The sequence below is a fragment of the Talpa occidentalis genome, unplaced genomic scaffold, assembly GCF_014898055.3.
Source record: "Talpa occidentalis isolate TD23 unplaced genomic scaffold, MPIMG_talOcc4v2.1, whole genome shotgun sequence".
Taxonomy (NCBI): Eukaryota; Metazoa; Chordata; class Mammalia; order Eulipotyphla; family Talpidae; genus Talpa; species Talpa occidentalis.
The window spans coordinates 149,225,014-149,251,100 of record NW_026555331.1 but is presented as its reverse complement, the minus strand read 5'-3'; the positions used below and the strand labels follow the sequence as shown (position 1 = coordinate 149,251,100).

General features: G+C 42.4%; 1 protein-coding gene across 5 annotated transcripts in view; it reads left to right on the top strand.

Annotated features, from left to right (window-relative positions):
* TPK1 (thiamin pyrophosphokinase 1) overlaps positions 1-26,087 on the top strand; it is a 240,503-nt gene that overhangs the window by 51,002 nt on the left and 163,414 nt on the right. For 2 of the 5 annotated variants that reach the window (XM_037515142.2, XM_054692747.1), the window contains exons 2-3: positions 15,736-15,852; positions 25,761-25,830. The exons of 1 other annotated variant lie outside the window; for it this stretch is intronic. In XM_037515142.2, coding sequence (XP_037371039.1) covers positions 15,765-15,852; positions 25,761-25,830 — 158 coding nt within the window. In that variant the 5' untranslated portion in view covers positions 15,736-15,764. Of the gene's footprint in view, positions 1-15,735; positions 15,853-25,760; positions 25,831-26,087 lie in introns of those variants that run through there. 2 more of the 5 variants (XM_037515134.2, XM_037515157.2) reach the window with 2 other exon arrangements.

Here is a 26,087-nt window from a genome sequence, read left to right as displayed (position 1 = left end):
TTGTATTGTGTTTCTGTTACTTAGAAATGTCACTGAGGAGAATCTCCTTGAAAATGGATACAAAGTTCTTGGCTGCTGGTGTTGTCCTCTCTGTTACTGTGAGAGTGGCCTGGGGTAGCTGTTATAGGTCACCCTGGCAATTGCTAAAGGTCTGTGCAGCCTCTGATGCTTTTTAGAGCTTGGATCCTCTTGCTCTCGATGTGACCCCGTGAGCAGTCACCCATGTGCTCCCATGAACTTTTTGTCTCTGTCTTTTTCTTTCTGTCCCCTTCTCCCCCAGCCCCCCTTTCAGATCTCTCTCTCTCTCTTCAACCTAGGTCGAAGCCTTTAACTTCTACTGAACTTGAGCTCCATCACTCAATTTCGCCCACTCCTCTATGGCTTTTAGATGCTTTCCTGGCATTTCCTGATACAACCATCAAAACTGATATTTTCATTAATCCCTTGTTCTTTTTCTCACAGCTCATTTGCAAGAATATATTTCCCTTTTTGCCTCTATGGTTTTATGCCTTTGACAGTTGAGGTGCTAATAAATGTGTCATTGGGATATATTCTCTTTGTGCATCTAGGTAGTGCGATAAGGCACATCTTTTGTATGTAGAATGATATAAAATTATGCAGCTAAGCAACACTCTTCTTACAATAGGATCCAAAGCATTTTATCAGATAGCTTTATTGTAATGCTTATAGAACTCCTTTCTTTAAAATAATTTCATTGTGAGGACTATAGATTAACCTTGTTTTATGAATATAAATGCTTCCATTTCTAGATTTTCACCTTAGTTTAGAAATATATATGCATCATAAAAATTTTAAACCTCAGTTTAGAATGAAAAAATGTCAGCCCCCATTAACTATTTTACTCTTCCCTTCATTATCTGTTTTATACTTATTTTTTTTTCTCACTGTTTCCAATGAAATGGGTTTTTTAGCTTTTTTTTTTAACCATTAGCTAGGGTAATAGATGAAATGCCACTGCTAAATAGAAAAATTCCCCTAAAATAGTGTGGCTACTGAGATATATAAAAATATGCATTAAAATGCATTTGTTACATTTTCTTTGTGTTTAATGCACATACACATGCACACACATATAGTAGGTGTGTGCACATATTTTCTTTGCTTGGTATTAAGCCTTGGTGAACTGGACCTGACGTGTAGTTAATTAGAGCAGTATAAGCACGTTGTTGGTGGCTACCCTAGTGAAACCGGACATACCTGGGGGTGGGGGTGGACCTAGTTGGTGGTTCCTCACCTGCTAGTTTAAAAATGGAGTGACAGAGAGATAGAAGGATTTATTCACACAGGAGAGGGAGAGGAAGAGCAGCTGCAGAAAGGGAGGCTGTGCAGAGGGCAGGCTGTGCCCAGTAGCTGCCAGAAGAGAGACCAGCAGGCACCTGTTGGCTGCCTAAGACCCAGTGACGCTCAGTTCCGCCCCAGCTCCCAGTAGCTTCCTTTCTGGGCCTGGAGGTGGCTGCGAGCATCACGCGGGGGCTGGGAGGCTGCTGCTCCTCACCGTTCTGCTGACACTGGGGAGCCTGAGCAGCAGCCACAGAATAGAAGCCAGAAAACTCTAGTCCTCTAGCACTACACCAGCCAGGTGATGGGCTACTCCTTAAAACTAGGAAACAGGAAAAACTTGAATTCACTTCTGGATCTTTCAATCAAAGGTCAACATTTTGTTTTGCTTTGCATATAGTTGATGGTGTCCATTTCTCTAGAGGTCCTCCATATAAAAATACTCTTTCCAGCAGTTTGTTAATGAGAAGTAAAGATTTCTCCGTGGTGGATTTTCTCCATGTAGTTATAATGTGTAGCTTGTTCAGTTAGTTGCATGAGCTTCTGAAAGAGCAGGCTTTGGGGCGGCAACCAGACAAACTTGGCATCATTCACCTTCATTTTCTCCAGCATGAGAAGGGATTCGTATTAAGAATCTGGAAACTTGGATTTTCACCCTAACCCTTCTTTAAATTCTACATGCTGTTGTGGGTTAGGTGAGCACTCGTGTTCCCAGGTTTTCAACTTTTGGCCCGCATTGCGTAATGGTTCCTCAGTGTAGATTGTTTCGAAGTCGGCTACAGAGCCAGCTGGGAGTTTCTTTCTTTTCTGAGGTGATGCTGTTGAACTGAATATATGTGAGTGAGGGAACATTTCTGCTGACTAATGTTTCTGCACAATTATGTGTTAACAAGTAACTTGAATTGATTTGGTAGTACTAGATTTGGGGAGTGGGGAATGGAGTCCCTGAGCTTTTAGTTTTACAGAAATAGCTGCCTGGAATCTTTGGAAAGAAGCCACTGCTGGGAAGCAGAAAGCTGGAGGGTGATGTGCCCCTTAGCGCCGCGCGGGGGACGGGTGTCTGCTGGAGCAGATATTTGCTCTTTACTTTTTAATGTCGAGAATTTGCTGGTGATATTTGGAACTAACCAAATGGGCTACAACAGGGGGAAATTAAATGGTGAAATACTTGCTGAAACTAGTAGGAGGGGCACTGCCGGAGGAAAGACTGTTCTATTTTTAGGCATTCAGAACTGAGCAGGATTCGTGTGAAGGCAGCGTGTCTGCGGAAGCAGAGTGGTGATGTCGCCCTTGCGGCTCCCTGCTGTCCGAAGAGCTGCCGTGCTGTAGACTTTAGGGCTTGCTGGTGACGCCTTCCTGGAGGGTGGAATATCACCCTTGCTCTTGCCATTTTAGTGCATTCCCGGCAAAGCCCCAGCAAGCACTGTGGCTGGAGATGCTGGGCTTTAGAGTGTTCGCTTCCTACTTAGGATGATCTGGGAGGCAGCTGTTCTAGTAATGAGGAGCTCAGGCACTTGACTTAGGAGTTCTGGAATAGTTAGGCTTATCACAGTTTTATTTGTGTCATTTTCTGCCTCATGTTTCCCAGAACTTATGCTTTGGGCTCATTTAAGTGAACATTGAGCCAATGATCTGATGAGCATTTTGCATAGTTGGTTCAGGCCCATTAAGCAAAACAGTTATGTACAAGCTGTAGTCCCTGTAAATAAGGCTGGCAGGAAAAAATCTATCCTGGAAACGTTTGGGGGACTATAAAAAGATTCCTTAAAGATATAAGGCATCTCAGTGTATTAGTGGCAGTTTTGATAGGAGGGTAGAGGCATGCTCTGCTGTTCCCTTTCCCAGACAATGATCCGTGACTGTTGAATTAGATCTTTACATTCTGGGTGTTCTGACACAAATATTATCCGATGCTAGGGACCTCTGTGTTACTTTCTTTCCCAGGATTCACTCAGGTGAGGTGATATGGACTCCTCTCTACATTTACTTCAACCACAACATTTTCCAACTAATTACCATCATGTTTATCAACAAATTACTACCTTAGTCAGGACTTAACCTCTCAAATATATTCATTCATTAAGTTGTTTATTCACTCAGCATTCATCATGCAACTGATAATGGTTGTGCACCTGCTGAGTGTAACTGTAAGAGCTAACACACGCAGTGCTTCCCGCGTGCCAGCTTCTAGTCCAAGTGCTTTGCCTGGCTAACTCATTTCACCCTCTGTCAGCCCAGAGAAAGAAATCTCCAGCCCAGAGGAGAGTAGACTGAGATACCAAACGTTCCAATGACCTTACCTGTTTTCACACAACTAATAAATGGCAAAGCTGGAAATTCAACCCAAATGGGCAGATTCACACAGTCTCATTTTGTAGTGAATGCCAGATACGTGTTAGTAACTCCCCCTGTGTGAACAGCTTGGGTGGCAATGCCCTCAGCATACATGGACAAGAGGTCAGCCAGAGCTTGCTGTAAAGGACCAGATAGTAGGTATTTTAGACTTTGCAGTCCATGTGGCCTCTGCCGTAACTAGTCAGCTCTTCAGCTGCAATGCAAAAGCAGCCGTTGAGAACACTTAAAAGAACAATGTGGCTGGGCCCCAAGAAATTTTTATTGCAAAAATAGGTGGAAGAATGGATTTGGCCCATAGTCTACAGTTTGCCTATCCTGATAACCCTATTTTTAAATCCATTTTAGCTACCAGCCAGAACTTCCGAGCTTGGATTTGCATACTGTTCTGCAACACTGTGCCACTCCCATTGTCTCCAGATCATGAATCTGTTTCACTGGTGGAGTTCTTATCTCCTGCTCTTTGAGACTTAATTCAACTCTTACCAGTAGATTTAACCTGCAAAGTATGTTGGTTGTGATCTGCTTTCTCTCTGGACCTGATGAAAGCAATGGCATCTGTCTGGAGCTAACTCCCTGCCCTCTCCCTTCTCTGCCTGTCCTAGCACCTCCACAGTCAGCCGATTCCTCGGTCCCAACTGAAGGTCCTCTGGGTTCTACATATGTCAGCTGGACCTGGCTGTGGGTCACAGTCTACATCTCTACTGTGTGTTGTGTCTTTTCTAGAGCAGCTGTCATTAGAGTGTGCTTGTTTCCTATGATTATTTTGGGTACCAATCTATTGTCCTTTATATACATGAGAAAAAAATTGCTTTTCTGAATAACTTTGGGGCCATTATAAACTTCAGTCTAGGTGTTCCATAGGGCTTCTCCAATCAAGGCCCACCTTGCATGGAATTTTCCCACCTCCTTGCTGCAGTGTGGTGGCTGCCCTTTCGCACTACATGGGTGCATGGAGTGGTAAACGGGTGATTTCCACTCCCACCACTGACTCTTCGTGAAGCTATTGGTACTAGATAAGATCAGCTTGGGGCGGGAAGATGCATTGATGGAGGATGACAGCTTGCGGAGGAAGACTTTCATGTGTTCATAGAGAAAGGTGTTTCCATGTATGTTGTTATTTTGTTGGTGTGATTTTAATAAATATGGTTAAGATATATTCCTTTCTTTTAAATATTTACTTTAGAAAAAGACCTCACTTTTCCACCTTTGACTCTTATCCTGTCAATACAAATATGTATGTAAATCGCTGGGAGGTTTTGTTAAGTGGATTTAGTCTAGCTGCACAAAATATTCACCAGACTCCCCAAGGATAGTGAGGAAAGTTGGTTAGTGAAATCAGCCAAGATACACTTGTGAAACCTAATCTCTTGAAAAGTTGACAGCCTCTCTCCTTTCTTTGTTCTTTTCCTATTCAACTTCAATAGTGAAAAGGGGAAAAATACCATTGATGGTTATATTTCCTCTCCAAGAAGTCACGAATGACTGTGAGAATGAAATTAGCCTTTGAAGATACTTGAGGCTCTTTCAACCGGAAATAGAAATCCATCCGTCTTGTATATACGTGGTCAATGTATAAAACACATTCCAAGGTAATAGAAACTGATGGAAAAGAATGGAATCATCCAGAATATATGTTTGACATTATGATTCTGCCATTAAAGTAAAATTGTTCTGTAATTTTACTTTGACAAGCAGAGCCAACCCCCCGCCCCCTGCCATATCCCATCATTTCCTTAGGGTCCACAGGAGTGTTTTGATTTGCTCAGTAATGGGGTCTTGGGGTTATCCTCGAGAGTCCACGGACCGAGGTGAGAGAAGACAAATAAGGTGTAATAGGTTTTTTTCAATTATCAACAACTTTAGTTGTGATAAAAGAAATAGATTGTTATTACTGTGTTTAAAATGTACTTACCACTACAAGCCTGGATCATCCATTTCATGTTATTTATTGAATATATAACTTATCACCGGTTACAAACCCACGCCAGCTTTTTGCTTATGATTACTTTATACATCTTGTTTATAATGATGCCTTTAGTAATTTCAGTCCTTTTCCTGGGCTTTCACTGGCAGTCAATCACGATTCATAGCCTGCACATCCTTCATATTGAATAGCATATAGAACGCTGCAGGAATAAAAATGTTTATCTTCCACTGGCTGGAAGTAAGTGGGATTTGTCATCTTCAACAGAAGGGGAAAAAAGATAAATATAAACTGAAATTTGTAGGCATGTGGTTGTTCTTGTACACAGAAAGCAAATTTTGGGAAAATGCAAATATGCTACCGTAAACAACTATAGATTTCTTTCACCCAAAAGTTTTGCTTTCCCTTGTCCATCTGGCTTATACGTGTCCTTTGCTAAGCAGGGACTTGACTGCTGGACTTTTTGTTGCTACCTTTATGGTCTGTTACTCTTCTGACACATCCTGCCATGGTCAGATGGCATGGATTGACGTAATGTTCTTTCCGACTCGGAGAGTATGTGACTCGATTAATTGGATGTGGTCACTTTTATTTCTTTCTATCCATTCAAATAGCACATTTTCACTTTGGTACCATTAAAAAAAAAAAAAAAACAAGTGAGAATAACATTCTTCTAAACAAGCTAATGTAAGTTTATCACCACTTATTTTCATCTTGTAACACTGGTAAATGTGTATTTTTATTCTTCCATTTACTCTTGAAATAGTTTGTTTTTCTGATTAGCTTATTCAAATTTGCAAGATTCAGGCTTCCCCTGGTGGTGCAGGCGGTTGAGCGCAGAGCTGTGAGGCTGTCCGCAGCCTCTGCAATGCTGGTTCGATCCTGGCTGGCTGGCAAGGGTCCCACGTGGCACGACAGACTTCTCCTGTCTCGCCCGCTGCTCCCCTCAGCAGTGTATTTCGTCAGTCTGCCTGTTCTGCTCCCCGCTCTGTCTCTGGTGAATTCTCTCACCCTCCCACGCATCTGGCCTGTACCCTGGTTCTTGTGTAAATAAATAAAAATAAATCTTAAAAAAAAAATTAAAGCTTTAAAAAAATAATGAAGAGTAAACATTTGGAAAAAAAAAAACAAATTTGCATGATTCTCGGACATTTTTTGTCTGTCTTACTACCCTGTTGTTGGAAATGAGTAGGATCTTATTTTGGTACCTTGATGCTATAATTGATAATATGGTCCTTTTAATTTAAGCGGCTCTTGGAAACTTTTTAAACAAATAAATGAACAACTATTATGTTAATAGTGCCAAAGAAAAATTAAAGAATTAGAAAATAAATTTTACCCATAAGTGTTTAGAAAATAAGTCCATAGATTACCTCTCTTAAAGGGGAAAATACAGATGTTGCTCAGCAGAGCCAAAGCAGCAACAGGACCAGATGTTCCCAGAATTTGGGAACATTTTCCAATTTCAAAAATTCCTTTATTTCTCCTTCCTTTGTTTTCTCAAGGAAATGGGATCTCTCCTGTACATTTTTTTCGTTTAAAGATTTATTTATTTATTTATACAAGCACTGGGTACAGTCAGAAGCGCAGGAGGGTGAGAGAATCCACCAGAGCCAGAGCGGGGAGCAGAGCAGGCAGAAGGACCGAAGTACACTGCTGAGGGGAGCAGCGGGCGGCAGGAGAGGTCTGCGCGCCGTGTGGGACCCTCCGCCAGTGGCCGGGGAGTAGCCGGGAATCGAACCGACGCTGCAGAGGCTGTGGGCAGCTTCACAACCCAGCACTCAACCGCTGCGCCATCAGGGAGGCCCTCTCCTGTACATATTTTATAAGCATGAGTGAAAGCATACTTCTTTGCGCTTTTGGAGATGAAGTTTATTGCTTACCAGTTAAAGTGAGAGGACTTTTCCGGAGATTTAAATTAACATAACACCAACAGTGGCCAGAGGACCGGCCTTCTGTGGCCACATTCACCCGAGAGGTGGTGCCGTGTTGATTTCTCCCACGGTTACAGCTGTTTCTACTCCTTTTGCTCCCTACAGGCAGTGTACAGAGCCGTGCTTTTTAATTTTGACCCGCACCCCTATCCCCATTGGAGAACAGCAGTATATATTTTTAATTAAACAACGCAGAAGTTTTGGGGGAAGAGGAACACATTTAATAAAATTATTTTAGCTATTAACTTTCAATATTGGATTTAGATTTGTTTGTTTTCAAATCACCAAGCAGATGGTAGCTGTTATTTTTGGCCTGAAATGTGCTCTCTATTGGCTTATTTCTAGAGATGTCTCTGAGCTCATTTGAAACCACCGCATCTTTCCCTCGTGGCGGACTCTGCACTGCCTTTCAGTGAGGCTCACGCTGTGAAGCCGCCCTTCACCTGTACTCTTTCTTTTTCAGGCTTACGTGAATGTGCCAGTTTTGCCAGCTTTTTCCTGACAGCTCTTCCCTAGTCTCAGCCAACCTCTGTCCTACCCCAGCCAATCTCTTCCAGGAGCCAATCCTGTCCAAGTCCTTTGCAGTTGTTCTCGGAATTGTCCGCCTATCTCTGATCTCTCCCTCTTTATCACTCTCCTGTGCACCATCTTTACATTCACTTGCTTGGGTTCTTCTGCTCCCTCCTGGGAGCTGTGAAGGTGTCACTATTGGCTACAGGCCCACATTCCGGTTCCTTAGGATTTTTAAATTAAAACGTCTTTCCTACCCTTAGGCTTAAGCATGTTGTTTTCACAGAGTAACTTTTTCAGAATAAGGTCTTGATTTTCTGTCTGTGTTCGTGCTTAGACAAGCACTTGAGTCGTGAACAGTAGAGATTGTGTCACAGGGAGTCTGCACTTGTCCTTCTGTCTGTTTTTCTGCCTGTCTGCCTGCCTGCCTGTCACTGTCACCCTGCCAGGCTGCTTCTGTCTGTGTCATGCCCCACCTGTCCTCGCGACCTGTCAGTAGGTCATAGCATCTCGCTTCTCACCCTGCCCTGCTCAGAAAGAACGCAGCTCCCGGTACCAGCGAGAACACACCTTTAGAGCGCTGCATCTGGCTTCCCTTTGTGAACGCTTCTCCCCATTGCTGCATTCTGGACTTGATGTTCCAGTGGAAGGTTTTTCTTATATATTGTAACATCCAGCTTTTTGATCTTGATTTTCTTTAACATTTGCAGGAACTTTTTGTTGTCGCAAATCTGTCTTGGAAGTTTCAAACTCTAATGTTACACAAAATAGAAACAAATAAAACTGATTTCTTTATAAAGTGGTGCACTTAGAAAGCTGGGCAAAATGCCTGTTGTCATTTTCCTGGTGTATTCACTATTTTTTTAATTTCACAGATCAAAGAATGACTAATTTGTTTCAATTAGAACATTCTTGTTTAAATATTTTTTTCTAGGTAAGCTTTATGTGGAAGTTTGGCAAACATTCATTATTAACATTAAATTTTTAATGAAGGGAACTGCTTTGTGAGGAACTCTTATCTTCTTGATTGAAAACAAGCAAATAAAACATTTTCTGCCAAGGAAATATCCTTGAGATCATGTCACCATCAAGTCCCTAAACCTTTTGTCCAGTGTTGAGGGTTAGTGATGGTTCCAAATGCTTGTTAAACTCATAAATGAGGGGAGCCCTCCACTGGGGGTCTGGCAGCTTGCTCAGAGGAAGGACACAGGAGACTCGAGGTGACCCCTGGAGGGATTGCAGTCTGTCAGCAGGTATGATGAGGCGGTCAGTGCAGATTAGCTTAGTGCCTGCGGGTTACCAGCCCTGTGCTCCAGGCTTGAGGGGATCTGAGAGCAGTAGGTGGCCCTGCCCTCGAATTCTGAACACGGTCAAGTGGAAACCCAGTGTAAGACAGACAGCACCTCCTGCGCGTGCCATGTGCTGGTGGTGGCAACTACTCAGCTGGCAGAGTTCAGAAGGGCATCAGAGGTCAGCCACCATCTGTGCAGACTTCCCTGAGGAAGCGCCACAGGCGAAAGTGTCCTCCCTGGTATAAACTGCAAGGAGATCAAAAGTGGTACTTCAGAAGAAGAAAACAACTAAGTGTAGAATTCTTTTTTCTTTGTTTCTTTTCTTTCTTTTTTTTTTTTTTTTTTTTTTGTGGTGCTGGCTGGAGGGATCACTGTTACCTGCTACACGGAAGACTGGCGATGTGGGCCAGGTGTGTGGCCCCTGGCCTCCCGTGTTGATAGGGGACCTTTATGTCTGGCACTGACTGGCACCTGAGATTAGGGAAGTGTCTGGAAGAGCAGAAAAACCTAGAGGACCCAGACCCAGCCAGCTGTCTTAGCATGATTTACAGTGTTGGCCTGGAGAGCCTGGCAGGAGGATTCTCTCATGTCTGTTCTGACCTCATTTTGAATGTCACACACCATCGCTTCTGTGCTGTTTATTGGGGTGAGTCACTGGCTCATGCTCCCTTGTGAAGGGCGGAGGGAAATTAGAGTCTACCTTTTGAAATTTGTGGATGTAACTGAAACCACAGCATCTGGGAAAGTGGGGAAAAAATGGCTAAGGTTATGGGAAGGACTTGGAGTTGTCTCTTCTGAGTGTCTCTGCAGAGGCGATGTTGGTGCATATGCCTTTGGACCCAGTGTCGTGCTCTGCGCCTGAGCACGGTGCTAATGAAGCATTTTCAAAAGAATGAACTATTAACTCCCAGGTCTGTTTTTTCCCTAAACTACTGTCATCAAAAATGCAAGTTTAATTTTTAGTTTAATGCTGGTATTTTCTTGGTCTTACTGGAATGTTAGTGTCACTGGAAAGTATTCAGTGAACTACCAGGATTCATTTTCCTCCCTCTGCTGGCTCGCAAATGGCTTATTGATTGAAATGTCACAGGATTTTCATGGTCCAGACATGTCATCAGGAGCAGCCAGCCCAGTTCAGGCCCGTGGAGACAGTGCCAGCTGCCTGGTGATTCTGACACATGCAGACTTCATCCACGTAAAGCTGTCCCCTCATGTCAGAATGTGAAAATATGAGCGAGTGCTCGTTACCACCTACTGTGCATGGAGTTCTTTTTGCTGCCTCAACACTCCTTTTTGCTTCTGTGATTCTGTTTTCTGTACCAGTGTGCCGCTGCTTTTGAAGACTTGCTCCTTCCTTGCTCTCACCATTTAGTCCCAGTCACACCCCAGGCACTGGCTCCAGTGAGGGATCCCCACACTGTGTCCACGCAAGTCATGCACTGGATGGACATGTGACCCTGTCCATCAGCATTCTGTGGAGTCGGCAGGCCAGCTGCCTGGCACGCTGTCCCCAAGCAGGCATGCTGAGAGACTGTTCCCTCACAGCCCTGTGTTCTGGTCCGAGTGACGGGAACAGAGCTTGCAGCAATCATGAAGCTCATAAGGAATTGTACAAATATGCCTGTTTCGCTTCAGTTGAGATTTCCCTGACTTATTAAAGATTCAAAAACAGTCACTTCATTATCCACCTTCAGCGTTCCGCCTTTGCAGGGAGACCTAACTCATGCCCAGTACCATCGGGGTCTTTGGCGCCTTTGGTTGGAGCCACGCCTGGTTTTCTAGTTTGCTTTTGAGATCTGTGACTGAAGAAGGTCCCATACCTTGTTTTTGGGAAAGAAATACTCTCTAGTAACAACTCTTAGGCCCATCTGTTACTGGGCAGGGTAAGGGATACCCCAGAATCCCCAACCTGCCCGCTCTAAATAGGTTCTGCCATCCACCGCATCAAGACAAAGCATACTATAGTGTGCAAGACCTTCAGTGGAAAGGAACTTTAATACAATTAGTGTGCAATAAAGAGAAAAGAAGGGAAAGAGTAGATAGAACAGTTTTCACATGAAACACAAAGGTAATCAGTCCCTTGTGGGAAAGTGCCCAGACAAACAGGGTTGGCTCAAAATAGGGCTGCTGAGACCCAAAAGCCTGCCACACGTCTAAGGCACCTTCTGGTGGGGATCCATAGGAAAGGGGCAGAAGGGGCCAGGGAAGTCTGGAAGGGAAAGAAGCAAATCAAAATCAGGATAAAGGCAGCTGTTTTTAGCCTTTCTGCGGGTCTGTCATCCAGGCCTGTTTCAAGTGTCTCCTTCTGTGTCCCTCGAGTCCCTTGGACCAGAAGCAAGTGCAGCGTCTTCACACAGTCTTCACACATCTCTCCGCTCCATGTGCCTCCTCCAGGTCTCCTTGCTTTCCCTCCTTTGTCTTTCTTCCCCCAGTCTCCTCTCCAGCTGTTCCTCCTTCTTGCTCAGCTCCACCCTTCCTTGGGAGGGGCAGGGCACCCTAGAACCTCCCCTTTCTTTGGGGACCACCCTGTTACACATCCGCTTTTATACACTGTTTGATCTTCAGTAATAAGGTAAGATAAACAAAAAATTGTCTAGGTATCTGAAATCCGTCTTCAAGAGAATAACTGAGACTCGAAGGATTGCTTGCTGGTTGGTCACATAATTGACACTGGACCTGGACCAAGCATATTTAACTGAGAGGAAGTATTGTTATGGAATGAGGAACACCAAAGCCTTGGCAATCTCAGACACAGGAGGTACTGGACAATCTGATTTACCCTCAAGACTTTCACCAGGTTTAAGGCCAGGGTATATGATTGCTCAGGAGAATAAATAGTGACATTCCATGTGAATTTTAATAGTAATGTGTACCTGTTTACACAGAATTTACCTACACAGATTTACCTACACATTAAAAACTAGACATTGCTAAGAAATTACTTTTTATTTTTGTTCCCTTTGATTTCTTTCATCAGCATTTTGTACTTTTTTGCCATACAGGTCCTGTACATGATTTTAAATTTATACCTCTGTATTTTGAAACATTTGAAGTTATCATGATGCTATGTTTTAAATTTTGATTTCTACCTCTTCATTGTCAGTAATAGAAATGTGATTTTTTTTGTGTGCAGATGAAGATATTGTAATTTGAAAAGTGATAGTATTGTTCCTATAGAAAACTATAAACCACACAAAAAGACCCTATTTTTTTCCTTTAGGGAAAACCTTTAATTAAAAAACTTTAAAGGTTTTGTATGGTGTTCAACCACATCATATATGTTACTGGAAATAAGACTTTATTTTTCGAGAAAATTTTAGAACGAAATTTTTATCCCAGAGAAAATAATTTCTTTTCTTTTTTTTTTTTTTTAAAGATTGATTGATTGATTGATTTATTTATTTATTTATTTATTTATTTATTTATTTATTTATTTATTTATACAAGCACTGGGTATAGTCAGAAGCGCGGGAGGGTGAGAGAATTCACCAGAGCCAGAGCGGGGAGCAGAGCAGGCAGACTGATGAAATACACTGCTGAGGGGAGCAGCGGGCACGGCAGGAGAGGTCTGTTGTGCCATGTGGGACCCTCGCTGGCGGCCCAGGATCGAACCAGCGCTGCAGAGGCTGCAGGCAGCTTCGCAGCCCAGCGCTCAACCACTGCGCCACCGGGGAGGCCCAGAAAATAATTTCTTAAGGGAATGAATGACCTGTGCTCTACAATGGAATTGGAATATACTTATTTGCAGGCAGAAGGAGTTTAATTTTCTGTTTATTGTTTTTTGGGCTAAAATTTGATTATTTGCTTAGTTACTGTAAGTCAACTTGATCAGCCTTACCTCTAAAATCATTCAGGATATCTCCTAAACAGGCACATATTAAACATAATGATTTGTCCATCTAGTTAATGATATTTTAAATGAATTTATACCTATTGACTTGCTCATTTAATCATCTATTTAAAAATATCTTTATTGGGCGTATTCAGTAGTCAGCATATACAGATTCATATCTTAAGTCTTGCACTAGATTTATGTGTTATTTTCTCAGTAACCCAAGGTTTGCTAGTAACTCTGTTATTCTCTGATAAGCCCTGCCTTTATTAGTTAATGTTGACTTTGCTGCCTTCACACAATATTCACGGCCACCCTTTATTGGTGGCAGAGTTACAACCACCATAAATAAAGCGTGGAGAGAAGAGAAGGAAGAGACAGAACAGACAATTCATTTTCATGCCTTTCTGGTGATCATCTAAATCTCAGTTGTCAGAGGAAAGTGAAACTTAATGGTCAACCTTAACAAGTTTAGGGGAAAATGTGTGTTTTCACTCTTTCCGTGTTGTGTTTTATGGGTATATCACATTTGGTTCAGAGTAATGACGATTCAATAATGACATTATTCAAGCTAGATGAATAGGATTGGGAAGGGTTGTTTATTTCATCCTTTCATTTCACTATAACAGTTTGACAAGAGTGAGAGACACTGACTGTTGAGCTACAGAGACTGTGTTTAATGTTTTTTAATGAAGTGCTTCAGTTCAAACAGAACTACCTCTAGCCTAATTCAGCCCTGGGCAGGTAAGACTTGTTCCTTCTAGGGTGTTGATTGGCGCTCTGGCCAGCTGCATTTCAAATGTTTGTTTTGAGGATTAGAATGCAAATACATAGGATTATATATGCACATACTCAATAAGGCTTTACAGTGCTTTTGTTTTACATTGCCTGCAAAATCCTTTTCTTGATTGAAATCATATGTGAGCTGTCTGCTGGGAGTTCCCAGGACAGGAGGCAGATAAAAGTGGAGCTCCTTTGATGAAAGAGGCCAGGGTAGCTCTGACCAGCAGCCTCCCCACTGCTCAGGGGCCCCTGTCTCTCCACTGATCTGTTACAGGGATCTCAGTAGCCAATGCTTGCTAATCCCTCCTTGCTAGTCCTGAGGCTTATTTCTTCTCAGTGAATCAGTAACTACCTTTTGATTATAAAGAAACTTAAAAATGACTGAGTGTTGTATTTTAACTAGTTTGCTTAGTCTGCTTTCTTTAATTTATAATTTGCTCTCACCTCAGGAAACATGTCTGTTTGGAGAGGAAGGTCATTTTTAGAGAGTTGCAAATTTTAACATATAGCCCTTGGAAAAGGCATCAATCCAAAGTACACAAGAATCCCATTGTACCTACCATTTTGATATTTGTTAACCCAGTTCTGTATGCTGCCTGTGTGAGACGATAGAGTGAGAAGGAAAGAGATAAATGCTCCAAACGAGTGGTTCTGTAATTCAGTGTAACACAGTTTGTATTTTCATTATGTGAGGTTTGAATCAACATTCTCTGGTTGAGTCTTCGAAATGATGTTTTTTATACACACACAATTGAAGTTGCCTCCGACAGCAGTAGGTGGTGGGAATGGCGTGGCCAAGAGTCTCGTCCCCTGGCTGAGGGGGGACACGAAGAAACAGGCTTACTGGCTGTGTGACTGAGGGTGCCTTCCAGGGGCTGGACACAGGCTGTGGGTCTGTCCTGCCTCCTTCTAAGACTCTTGAAGCTTCTTCACTGCGAATGTGCTTTATGTATGGTTTTTAATCATTTGAACAGAAATTTTATTCTGGGATCACAAAACTTCATTACTATTAAGGGTCATTACTATTAGTTTTCTCTGGTGCGAAAACTAAGTAGGATTTCCAGACACAGCAGTAGGGTGGTTTGGTTTAACACCCGAGTTTATGACTGAAAAGAAGTCCATGGTCATATTGAAAGCAGTTAGAAGTTAAAGTCATTAAGAAGGAGTCAGATGGCAGTGAGTTCACAGTGAAATCTCTCAGACATTTGAAGAAGAACCTAACATCTTCACACCATCTAAGTAGTGAAAGAGTTCCCTGCAGCTCTAGGTGGTCCTGTTTTTTCTTATTTTATTTGAAAACTACCTTATTGGATTACTGTGAGGATGGGAGGAGATAATAATATTCCAACATTGAGGGTTGTAATCACTCAATACATGGTAGCCATTACTAGAATTGTCATTCTTAAACCCACTGTACAGTATCCGCCTTCCAGCACCTTCTGATGTTCCATGACTAGGATACTGACAGTCCCAATACTCAGCTTTTCCTCCTTGTTCTGTTTAGAGACCAGAATCAGGTTATTTCTCCACATGGATTCAGTATCTTGGTGTCTGCCTTCCTTAAGGCCAGCAAGGATTGTGTGTCCAAAATGCCAACTTTGCCATTATTTACCAAGAAAAGAATTGAGAAGAACCCAAATTTGCCTTTAGGCACATGAAGGCAATTCAGATGTTTCGTGGAGGTGGTGGCAACGAATGTGTTTATAGAGGTTGTAAGCCAGGCCCTTCCTTGAGATCTTTTTGTAGATTAATTCACTTAACTCTTATCCTCAATAAGTAGGCACTCTCATTATCCCCATTTAACAGATGAGGAGATTGAAACACAAAGAGATTGAATGCTTTGCTCAAGGTCACAAGGAAACAGTCAAGCTGTTATCCAACCTGAAATTTACATATATCTCCCAAATCAAGCAAAACTTTCGAGTAAGTCACTGGTATTTCATTTCTATATGAAAATTTATGATTACAAAGTATTCTACAGCCTGATGGTTTAATTTTTCTTTGAGGAAAATATCTTCCTTCAAATACTGCTACATAAATGCCAGTGTTAATTAACAAAGCTTGCCATGAGAAAAAAGTGAGACTGTGATCTTTTGTCTCGTTACATTGTTCTTTAATGTGTTAAAACATATTTCAGGCTTTAGAATATTTGGATCTTATAATATGTAGAATTTTGTTGGGAGTTCATGCTTGGAGTCCAACCCATTCAGCATCTTAAGAGCTTAGTCTAGCATGTTTTGCATCCTGGAACAATTCTATGAAGGCAAATGCCATAAGAGTCTGTTGCATCTGGATGATTTCAGGGTCACAGTTAACCATTTAAAAATCTGACCTACAGATTAAGATGAATAATATTTCATGTTCATGCACTAAATTATATGTCGTATCTTTATTTGGATGCAAGGACAAAGGATAAAATATATTGCTTAATATCTGGGGTCGTTGTACTACCCCAGGTGGGATACACACACTTTTTTGAATGCATGTGACCCACCTACTCCGTAGTCCTGCAGCACTTAGCTGTAGCCCCTGTGCTTACTGCTCACACCTTGCTGTTGTTAAACTATGAATGCTGTTTTAAATTTTGCATCTGAGTGACTTATTATGTTTATTCATTCTTGACTTTCAAGCACAGAGGTGTACGGAAGGACAGGGTAGAATGAGGTAGGGTTTTGGTTTGATCTTTTATGTTTTTTTGCAGTTACATTTCGTGATGGTTATAATGCATTAGACTCTTTGCCTTTTAGTTAAGCTTATTTACAAATCATATTTTCAGATTTTATCATCATTTCCTTTAAAGGGGGCTGTCAGTGGATGATGGGTTCTTAAGAATACATGGACGCGGTGAGGTTTTTGTTCCTAACAGCTTAATGAGCCCCCATGTACACATGCGTGGGCAGGGGTTACTCACGGGCAGTTCTGCCTCCCCCACGCTCTTCCTTCCTGATTGGTATAAGCAAATGAGCAAATGCCTGATAGCTTGCCATTTTCACCCCCAATTAGAGAAATTATTGTAAAAAAGCTATATTCCTTGTCTTAGTTTTTGTGGTTGCTCTTCATATCCGCACACTCCTTCCAATGGAGAAACACTGGGGGGCCTCGGTGCATGAATTAAGCCCGATGCCCAGGGAAGGCATGGAAACAGATGGGTGTTTATGTGTTTTAGATGCTGGGCTCAGACGCGCCGCTGCCTTCCGAGATGGACACCCCGAGTCATCTTTGATGCTGGCTTCTCTTCTTTCTCCCCTTCCTGGTGTCTTCATCCTCTTTGATTTTTTTCCCCCCTTCTTTAAGTGTCTTATAATTCACCTTTAACTCCACAGGTTCACTGCTGCCACCTTACTTCACTGATTACGGTTTATCTCTCAAGCATGCTCTCCGATTCCACTTTCCTTTCCAGTGCCGTTCATCTCTTGGACTTCGAGCCTTCACCTTCCCCTTTGTGATGTCCTCAGTCTTTTTTCCATCCCCTTTGAATTCCTCCTTCAGATACTTGGCTTCTTCTGTAATCTGACCCTGTCATAACCTCATCTTTTCTGTATTTACCAACATGAGCCTTTCAGGCTGCTCCCCTGCACCCCTGCGTGCGTGCTGGGCCCTGCACACACCTGCCTCGCTGCTTTGATGTGCACTCGATGTGCACTCTTTGCTCCGGTCGTGGGCCTGTCCGCTCTCTTCTTTGGTCTGTCTCTTCCCTTTCCAACAAAGCCTTTGCTCTGTCAGGTCCTTGTCGGTGACTCAGGTCTCTGCTGCCGTTTCCCTCTTGAGTATATGGAAGTGCGATTCATTGATACTTTGAAATGGAGACTCTGAAATGGAGTGTTGGTGCACTTTTTCTTGTTTTATCCCAGTTTTCTTATAAGTTTGTGTTTCTAAAGTGATAGCTTTGAAAACTCCCTTACCCCACGAAATATCTCTTGGACTCATGGTATAGAATTCACATGTATCTGTTGAGCAAAACTCTTGACTGTGATGCATACATGGGCTGCTCTGATGTACCATCTCATTTTGATGGTTAAACACATTCTTTGGCCTTTTTTTTTGTTTTATTTTGAAGTCATTTTCCCTCCTCCCCGTTGTGTTTGCTCCTAATCATTGTGCCAGTCGGTGTGCCTTTGGCATCTCATAAATGAGCCTCATGTGGGAATGACAGTTACTTCTTGTCTTCTGCAGAACAGGGCAGTGTCTGTGCGTGCCGAGTGGTTAATGGTTGTCCTCAGCCTCTGCATTTGATTCTCCATTCTCAAGAAACAGGAAAGGAGAAGGTTCTCAGATTAACAAAATCCTATTCAAAAATAGCAGTCTTATTAAATGGACAAAGAAAGCTTTGGTGTCCTAGGTTTCCATTTATTTACTTAGGCTTGGTGAGCTGAGGGTTTTCTTCTAGTAGGTTTTTGTTTTGTTTTGTTTTTTCAGGAAACTATAGGCTTGACATTCTGTGAGTTTAAAAATGCTTGAAGATGGGTATTTGTTTCTTTTAAATGTGAACAGCAGTTTGTCTGGATGCACTTTCATTTCCTAAGCACTTATTGGGGTCATTTCAGTTCCTTAGGTGTAGTGAATGTTTCTGGAGGGAAGTCTGAGGCTGGCCTGATTTTTTTTTTTTTCTTTTTCCCCACTAAAGAATGCGTTTGGACATTTATCTTTTAGTTCCAGCAACTTTAATTAGACTTGACTCTGTATTATCCTTTTGTATTGGATTTTCCTGGCCTGTTAATCACTGGGTTGAAGACTTCTAGTTTAGGAACATTTGTCTTTAATTTGTCTGTGTTGTTCAGAAAGCAGTTATAGGCATATATTAAAGAAGTCTTCTCATTTTTCCTCTCAATCTTTTCTAATTTATTGTTGTTACTTTCCCTTTCTTTTTGCTTATTTCTGTTTTGTCTCAAATGCCTCTCTGGATTTTCAGTGATGCTCACTCTGATTCAAATAGTTTCTTCAGATTTAATTTTTTTTGTTATGAAAATTTTTGAAAGATTTAATTTTTTTAATGAATTCTGCAGGCTCGTACTTCACCTTGTTCTGTGATTCTGTGCTATCTTTTAAAAGAGCTCTTGTTTTTTGTTGAAAACATTTACAGGGGCCTCCCCAGTGGTGCAGCAGGTTGAGCTCAGCACTGTGAAGCTGTCCGCAGCTTCTGCAGCGCCAATTTCATTCCCAGTGGGCCAGGGAGAGACCCACATGGTGTGGCAGACCTCGGCCCTGTCTCACTCACTGTTCCCCTCAGCAGTGTATTTCAGTAGACCTGCCTGTTCTGCTCCCTGCTCTGTCTCTGGTGAATCCTCTCACCCTCCCACGCCTCTGGCATGTACCCCAGTTCTTGTATAAATAAATAAATCTTTAAAAAAAATAAAACATATGAAACCTTTGGTCAGGATTTTCATTTGCTTGGTGGCGGAATTTTTTCCTGTATACTTTTTATCTCTTTTCTTTTCCTTCTTCTCTGCTTTAAATTCTTGGTTCATCCTAGATCCTGTGCTAATTGCTTTTTATTGATCTTCCAGTGAGAGCAACTCCCCACCATGTGAAGCTGTTTCTGAGTTGGGGAGCAGGGGGAGCAAGCGCTGGTTCTGGTCCAGCAGGAAGACAGAGGGGCGTGGGTTTGAGCCACTCAGCCTTGGCTCCAGCTGCTGGTGCAGGCAGCCAGGAGCCAGTCCCCACTTGGGCTACCCTGCTGTGCTCCTGCTGGAACAGTTCTAGCCTTGACTGTGAGTCTGGCTCTTTGGCGAAAGGCCTCCCGTCAGCCTCCTCCCAAAGCACTGCTTGAGTTTCTCTGCCTTTGGCAGCTCTTTCTCATACATTGTAATTGGGTGATAGATTTTTGCCTAGTTTTATCTAAGGTGTAATTTCCTTTTTTTTTTTTTTTTCTCACTTTGTTGTTTTGGAATGAGGCAAAGGCAGAGACTCCACTCTGTTGTCTTAAAGCACTTGTCTTTTTAAAATAGTTTCCTTTAAATTGTTCCATAAATTTGTTCCGGTTTCTTCAGAGTGACACTCTGAAGGGCTTCCTGGGTCCTCCTGGCCATCCTTGCTTTGGAGACTTGATTGCTCGGTCACTTTTACATCTGAATGGTCACTGTTTGACTTGAAGACTGGGTTTCACCATCTATGGTTTGGTTTTCCAGACAGGTTACTATGAACACGTGCTGCGTTACTCTGCTGTGAGGGTCGTCTGTTTTGAAGGCACACCTTAGGATTGTAGTCATTAAAACTAGGATCAGTATTTCCATCTCAGTTCATTTCTCTGGGCCATATTGCACTATTTTGTGCATTAATGAGGTTGTAAATCTTATGAATTATTAAAACAAGCTTGGATACTTCTCTTGAAATGAACAGGAGTGACTCTCACTTGCCAGCCATCCCTCCCGGAGGCGCTCACTTCCTTTCATTATTGAATTCTACTCAGTGTTGCTTTTTATGTTCCAAGGATCAAAGATGTAGGGGGAGAAGTTCATGGTCTATACTTTGCTGGGGAAGGAAATAGTTATTTTAATTTCTGTCATCAAATACCAAAAGTTATTTTCAAATAACATTGCAGCTGAAAAAGGGGGGGAAACAGCAGCCCTACCTGCCAGTCAGTGAAAATAACTAACAGCATGTGCTGCCAGGCAGTACTTATAATTGTTTAAAATTTACAGACACAACAGAGAAACACAGTTTGCATAATGAAATATTTATTTTTACCCATCATGCTTGCAAGCTGCTCGACATCCATCATGTTTGCAAACAGCAGTGTAATTCCAGCTGTTGAAATTAATCCTTTTTTAAGTTCTGTTAAAAACTATCATCTGATAACAAATCTCACTATATTTTCTTTTTGTTTCTCCATTGACTTTTTCTTGTTTTTGTGTGCACTCATGAATAAGAGCATTTCTCAGTGTTTGAGATGGGACTAGAATAATGTACTGCATCATTCATCCAGGGAGTTGGTTAGAGTTATAGTTTCACATTCTTTTCACTTCATAATGAAACAAATTCACCTACAGACTATAGTGCAGACCAGAGCTAGGATCTTAAGTGTTTTTCCCCACGTGCGGAACCATCTTGCAAGCAGGCAAGATGGAGCCTCCTGTGCCGCAGCCCTGAGGCCTGTTAGGTTTCCCTCCACTTTGGACTAAGCCGGCGAGTCTGACACCATAGCCGGTCTCTAGCCCAGGTTCACCATGAAGAGTGTACTCAGCCCTAATTCCTCCTGGCGGCTCACACAGGCCAAACATAGATGTGCTCAGCTCACGGGCACTGAACCATCGTGCTCTGACTGTTGGAGTGTTTTACACACTCTGAGCTTTATCCATCTTTTAGGAAACTTTTCTTGTGCCACTTTGGGATAAACAGTTTGATGTCTGGTTGTTTTCAAGCTCTCTTGGCAATGAGGTACTTGGTCATTACGTGTTAAAGAGATACCTGATTGTAGACTTGTAAACAGCATCAAAGAAGACTCACATTTTATCCCCATAGTGCCTAAGGAGGAGAGGCAGAGAAAGGTGGTGGAAAAGGGAAAGGATAATAGAATTTACCTGCAACACTGACCTGACAGAAATAAAAATCTTCCTCACATGACACAGAACAGACCAGATCATCAGCACTGCGCATGGAGACTCTCAGTATAGATACTGTTTGTCTTATATTGAAATAAAAATATTTCTGCCCTCCCGATGAGTACAATTTAGAGGATTCCACTTGCTGCTTGTGGGATGTTACGAATAACATGAGCATTCTTAATAATTACATGTAAATATGCTACACGCAAAACTCTGAAAGACTTGTCTGAACAGCAATAATTAATTATGCATTTTGGGACTCCTATGAGCAAAGCAAATTGTTGCTCTTTCAGAAAAATGTTTTGAAGGAAAATTCCTAGTGATAAAAATTAGTTAAAAACACTCATCTTCAATGCAAAATGGATTGAAGACTTACATATAATCCCTGAAACTAAACTAAACTCCTAGAGGAAATCAGGGGAGATGCTTCTGGACTTTGGTCTTGGCAACGATTTCATGGAGACTAAACATGCAGGCAACAAAAGCAAATTAGACCAGTGGGGCTACATCAAGCCAAAATGCCTCTGTGCAAGCAAGCAGATCATCCGCAGAGTGAAAGACAGCCTCCAGAACCGGAGAAAGTGTTCACAGCCACGTTCCGTATGGTGGGAATGATTTCCAAAATATATAAGGAAATCCTGCAGCTCGATATCCAAAAATGAGAAATGGGATAAAGATCTGGATAGACATTTCTCCAAAGAAGACCTGCAAGTGCCCAGTAGGTACACTAAACATTGCTGACCTGAACATTATGGAAATGAAATCAAAACCACTGTGAGATTGTCACCTTGAACTTGTTAGGTTGGTCATGATTAAATAAACAGAAGATAGCCGGTATTGGTGAGAATGTGGAGAGACTGGAACGAACTCTTGTGTATTGTTGGTGGATGCAGAAGTACAGCCACAGCTGCTATCAGAAACAGTATGGAAGTTTCTGGGGGGAAAACGTTAAAATAGAAGTACCTGATGATCTAGCAACTTCTGGGTGTCTATCCAAAAGAACTGAAGCCGGTTCTTGAGTTGAGGTCTGCGCCCCTGTGTTCACTGGAGCCTATTCACAGTAATCAGATGTGTTCACACCCTCAGTGCCCAGTGATGGATGAGTGACTGAGAAAAATGTGGAATATACATATAATGAAATGTGATTTAGCCTTAAAGATTCTGGAGGGCAGTATGCCACGTGAAAGAAGCCAGTCACAGAAGAACAGACACTGCATGATTCCATTTATCTGAGGAATCCAAAATGTCAGAAACAGACAATAAAACAGTGGGTGCCATGACCCGGGGGGTTGGTAAATAGGGAGTTGTGCGCAGCGGAGACCCGCAGTTAACAGTACTGCGCTATTCACTTACGTTTTGAAAAGGGTAGAGCTCTCATTAATGTTCTTCTAATAAAAACTGAAACACACTCATCCTCTGTGGTGGCTGTGAATGAACCTTCTACTGATAGGTGTGATAGTCCGTGTACCCACAAGTTTAGTGAGCGGCTGCCACTTCTTTATTAAGAAAATTTTGTGAATTTAGCAAAATATGTAATGATCTTATTTTCCCTTAGAAGCAGTGCACTTGGGTTCACCTGAGCCGTAAGTAAGATCAGGGGAAAGTCTTCCACATTCTGTGTTCTTTTCCTTAACTGAGTCTGCAAAATTTTTCTTTGATTTTACTTGACTTGTCAAATGCAATTTGATCTAGACCCATGGAAAATGTTGCCAACCAGTTAAGACATTTTTATTAATAAAATGGTAAACGTGGTAAAATATATCTTCTTTGCCAGACATTCATGACAGCAAAACAGAGAAGTTTCAGGGACAGGCTGGAACCTATTTCTTCCTTTCAGATGGATTCGCGCCTCCTGTCAACTTTTTGGATAAAGAGAGAAATGTCCACAAGTTTCTCAACGTTATTTTAATTTCCTTTGCCATTTAAAATAGAAACATACGTGGACAAGGATTGATTTCTTTTTTATATAATCTACTCTAAAAATACTGATTTAAATCTGGGCGTGAGAAATAACTGGTATCTGATTGTAAAAGTAACACTGCCCTTCGCCAGGCTTAATGAGAAGCGTTTCCACAGGCTTGTCCACCAAGATTTCTCTATTCATTCCTTGTTCTCCCATTGCATTTGTGGATGCTTGCATGGAAGTCGTTTGGGTCTGCGGCGAGTGGCATATTGTTGCTGCTCCTTCCCTTCTCTCACTCGAAGGTGAGCCTGGAGAGCTGCATCTGTTTGTGTCCATCTCTGTTCTGCTTAGGGCCTGGCACATACGGGTGCAAATGTGGAGCCAGCACACCGTACAGAGTGACCTGTCGTGAGAATGGACACGTCACTCCATATGATAACCCTGACCATAGAAAAACTGTCCCTTAGATTTTCTTCTTTTAAAAAAAGATTTTTTTTTATGCATACAAGAACTGGGGTACAGGCCAGAGGTGCGGGGGCGGAGAGGATTCACCAGAGACAGAGTGGAGAGCAGAACAGGCAGAGTGACGAAATACACTGCTGAGGGGAGCAGCGGGCAAGGCAGGAGAGGTCTGCTGCACCATGTGGGTCAGCTCCCTGGCCGGAGATCGAGCTTGTGCTGCAATGACTTGGCATTAGCTTGATAGCACTGAGACTTTAACCCCTAGGCCACCCAGAAGGCCCCCTCCCTTAGATTCTCATATTACTTCCGTAGATCAGTTTTATGTTACAGGTCCCATACACTTGTTGATTTTGTTTGTAGAGAATTGTTTTGTGTACTCTGGGGGTAGTTAATGACAGTTTGCCATCTGTTTCCCCTTAGCAGCCTTTTCAATCTCCCTATTCGGTTGTTCTGTGCCCTATTTTATATGGGAGACGACCTCTCCCTTTTAGCTGTTGATGATTTTGAACTGTTAGGTTTTCACTGGGAAATATGAAGACTATTCTTTGATCTTCTGCAAGCTGTGTTGGTGGCATAATTTGAATTTGGGTGCCATGCCTTATAAGGAGGTGTGTGTTGTGGGTCATTTGTAAAATGAAATGCCCCTCTTTGATGTCTTTTGTTTTACACTTTTTAAGTAGCTTTGATAGCTTTGACTTTTCTTTCCCAGGAATGACTTTTCATTGTTTTCATTCTAACAAAAATGAAGAGAACTGAGTTGCTTGAGTGCTTGCTGTGTCCCCTTTGGTGATGGGTGCTATTGCTATGAAGTCTTTCTTTCCTTAATCTGTGACATCCCCATTGACAGGTGAGGAAGCTGAAGCAGAAAAAGGAGTATGTTTTTGCCACTTAGCCTCTATTTTATCTCTGGTGTAACACAACACAGAGAACAGTCCCTCTCTCTTGGGTTAGTGGGAAATACATTGAAACTTGAATTTCTGTGAGATGGTAGATATCCTTGACACCCTCCCACCTGCCTTTAAATTTGGAGGCAGATATTACAAGTACTCTAAAATGTTTAATGTTTCCAACAAGGTAAGGGAATTTCCTGCTTGCCATACAATGAAGAAGTAGCGCAAGAGAGTCCTTTGTTTCTTCTGAAGGTGCCCGTGTGTTTGTGGGTCTTTGGAGCTAAAGATTTGGGTTTGAACTGCTGTGTGGTGACAGAAGATCCATTCAGCAGGAGGAACCGGAATGTCAGACCTCTCCACACTGACTCTTATCCCCCAGGAGAAAAGAAAATTTGATCTGAAACCATGGCAATGGATTTTTTTTTCCTCTTAATTGAAGTAACACTGGTTTAGAATGAAGTAACATTGTCATGGAACGCTGCTCCCAGCTCTCAGGGGGCCAGCAGGGGGAAGCTTGTGAAAGCAAGGGATAAAATGGATAGGCAGCTGGCCTTGCTTGATTCTCTGTCTTCTGAAGTATCAGTTTTGTGCCACCTTCACAATCCTGAGTGTGTTCACATATTACCTAGATTCTTGTTTAATATTTTTAAACAGATGATATTATACTTGCAATTGCTTTTCTAAAGACTCTTTATTTCCCAATGAAGTATGGGAGCCTGTAATGCCTGCCCTAGGTAGAAAGTGGCTATGAAGGATACTAACTCAGCCCTAACTGTCTGCCACTTGTCCCGGCCCCAAGGCCTGCTCCTGGGGTAGAGGAAGGTGCAGGAGATGCTGAGGACAACACACTCAGGCGCTCACTTCCTTGGAGGAACCAGAAGACGCCCCATGCGAGCACCCCGTGTTGGGGCCGCCCTGGCCAGTGCGTGCTGGGCTAGCGTGGGGGTCAGAGCACCTGCTGTCCAGCCTTTACCTCCCGGAACCCCACGTCTAAGCCTCCTAGATTGAAATGCTCTTTGTTTTTTCTCTTTGAAGCTCTTTTAAGAGCCTGTGCTGATGGAGGTGCCAACCGGGTGTATGATATCACCGAAGGAGAGAGGACAAGGTAGGCCCCCTTCAGTGCCCTGACTCCCGCTCACTCGGTTGGGCTGACTCTGTTCTTGGTGGATGGTGACTGTTCCTTTCCCTCACTTCACAGAAAACCTCCTCGGTGAGACAGCTGTATAACCATGACATCGGCTTTGTTTTGGGTGGTTTCAGTCGAACTAGACAAATCTTATTCTTACTTAAAAAATTCCCATTGTACCCCTGCAAAAGCCTGGATAAGTAGCGTGATCAAATACTGACATTTATGAGGACTTT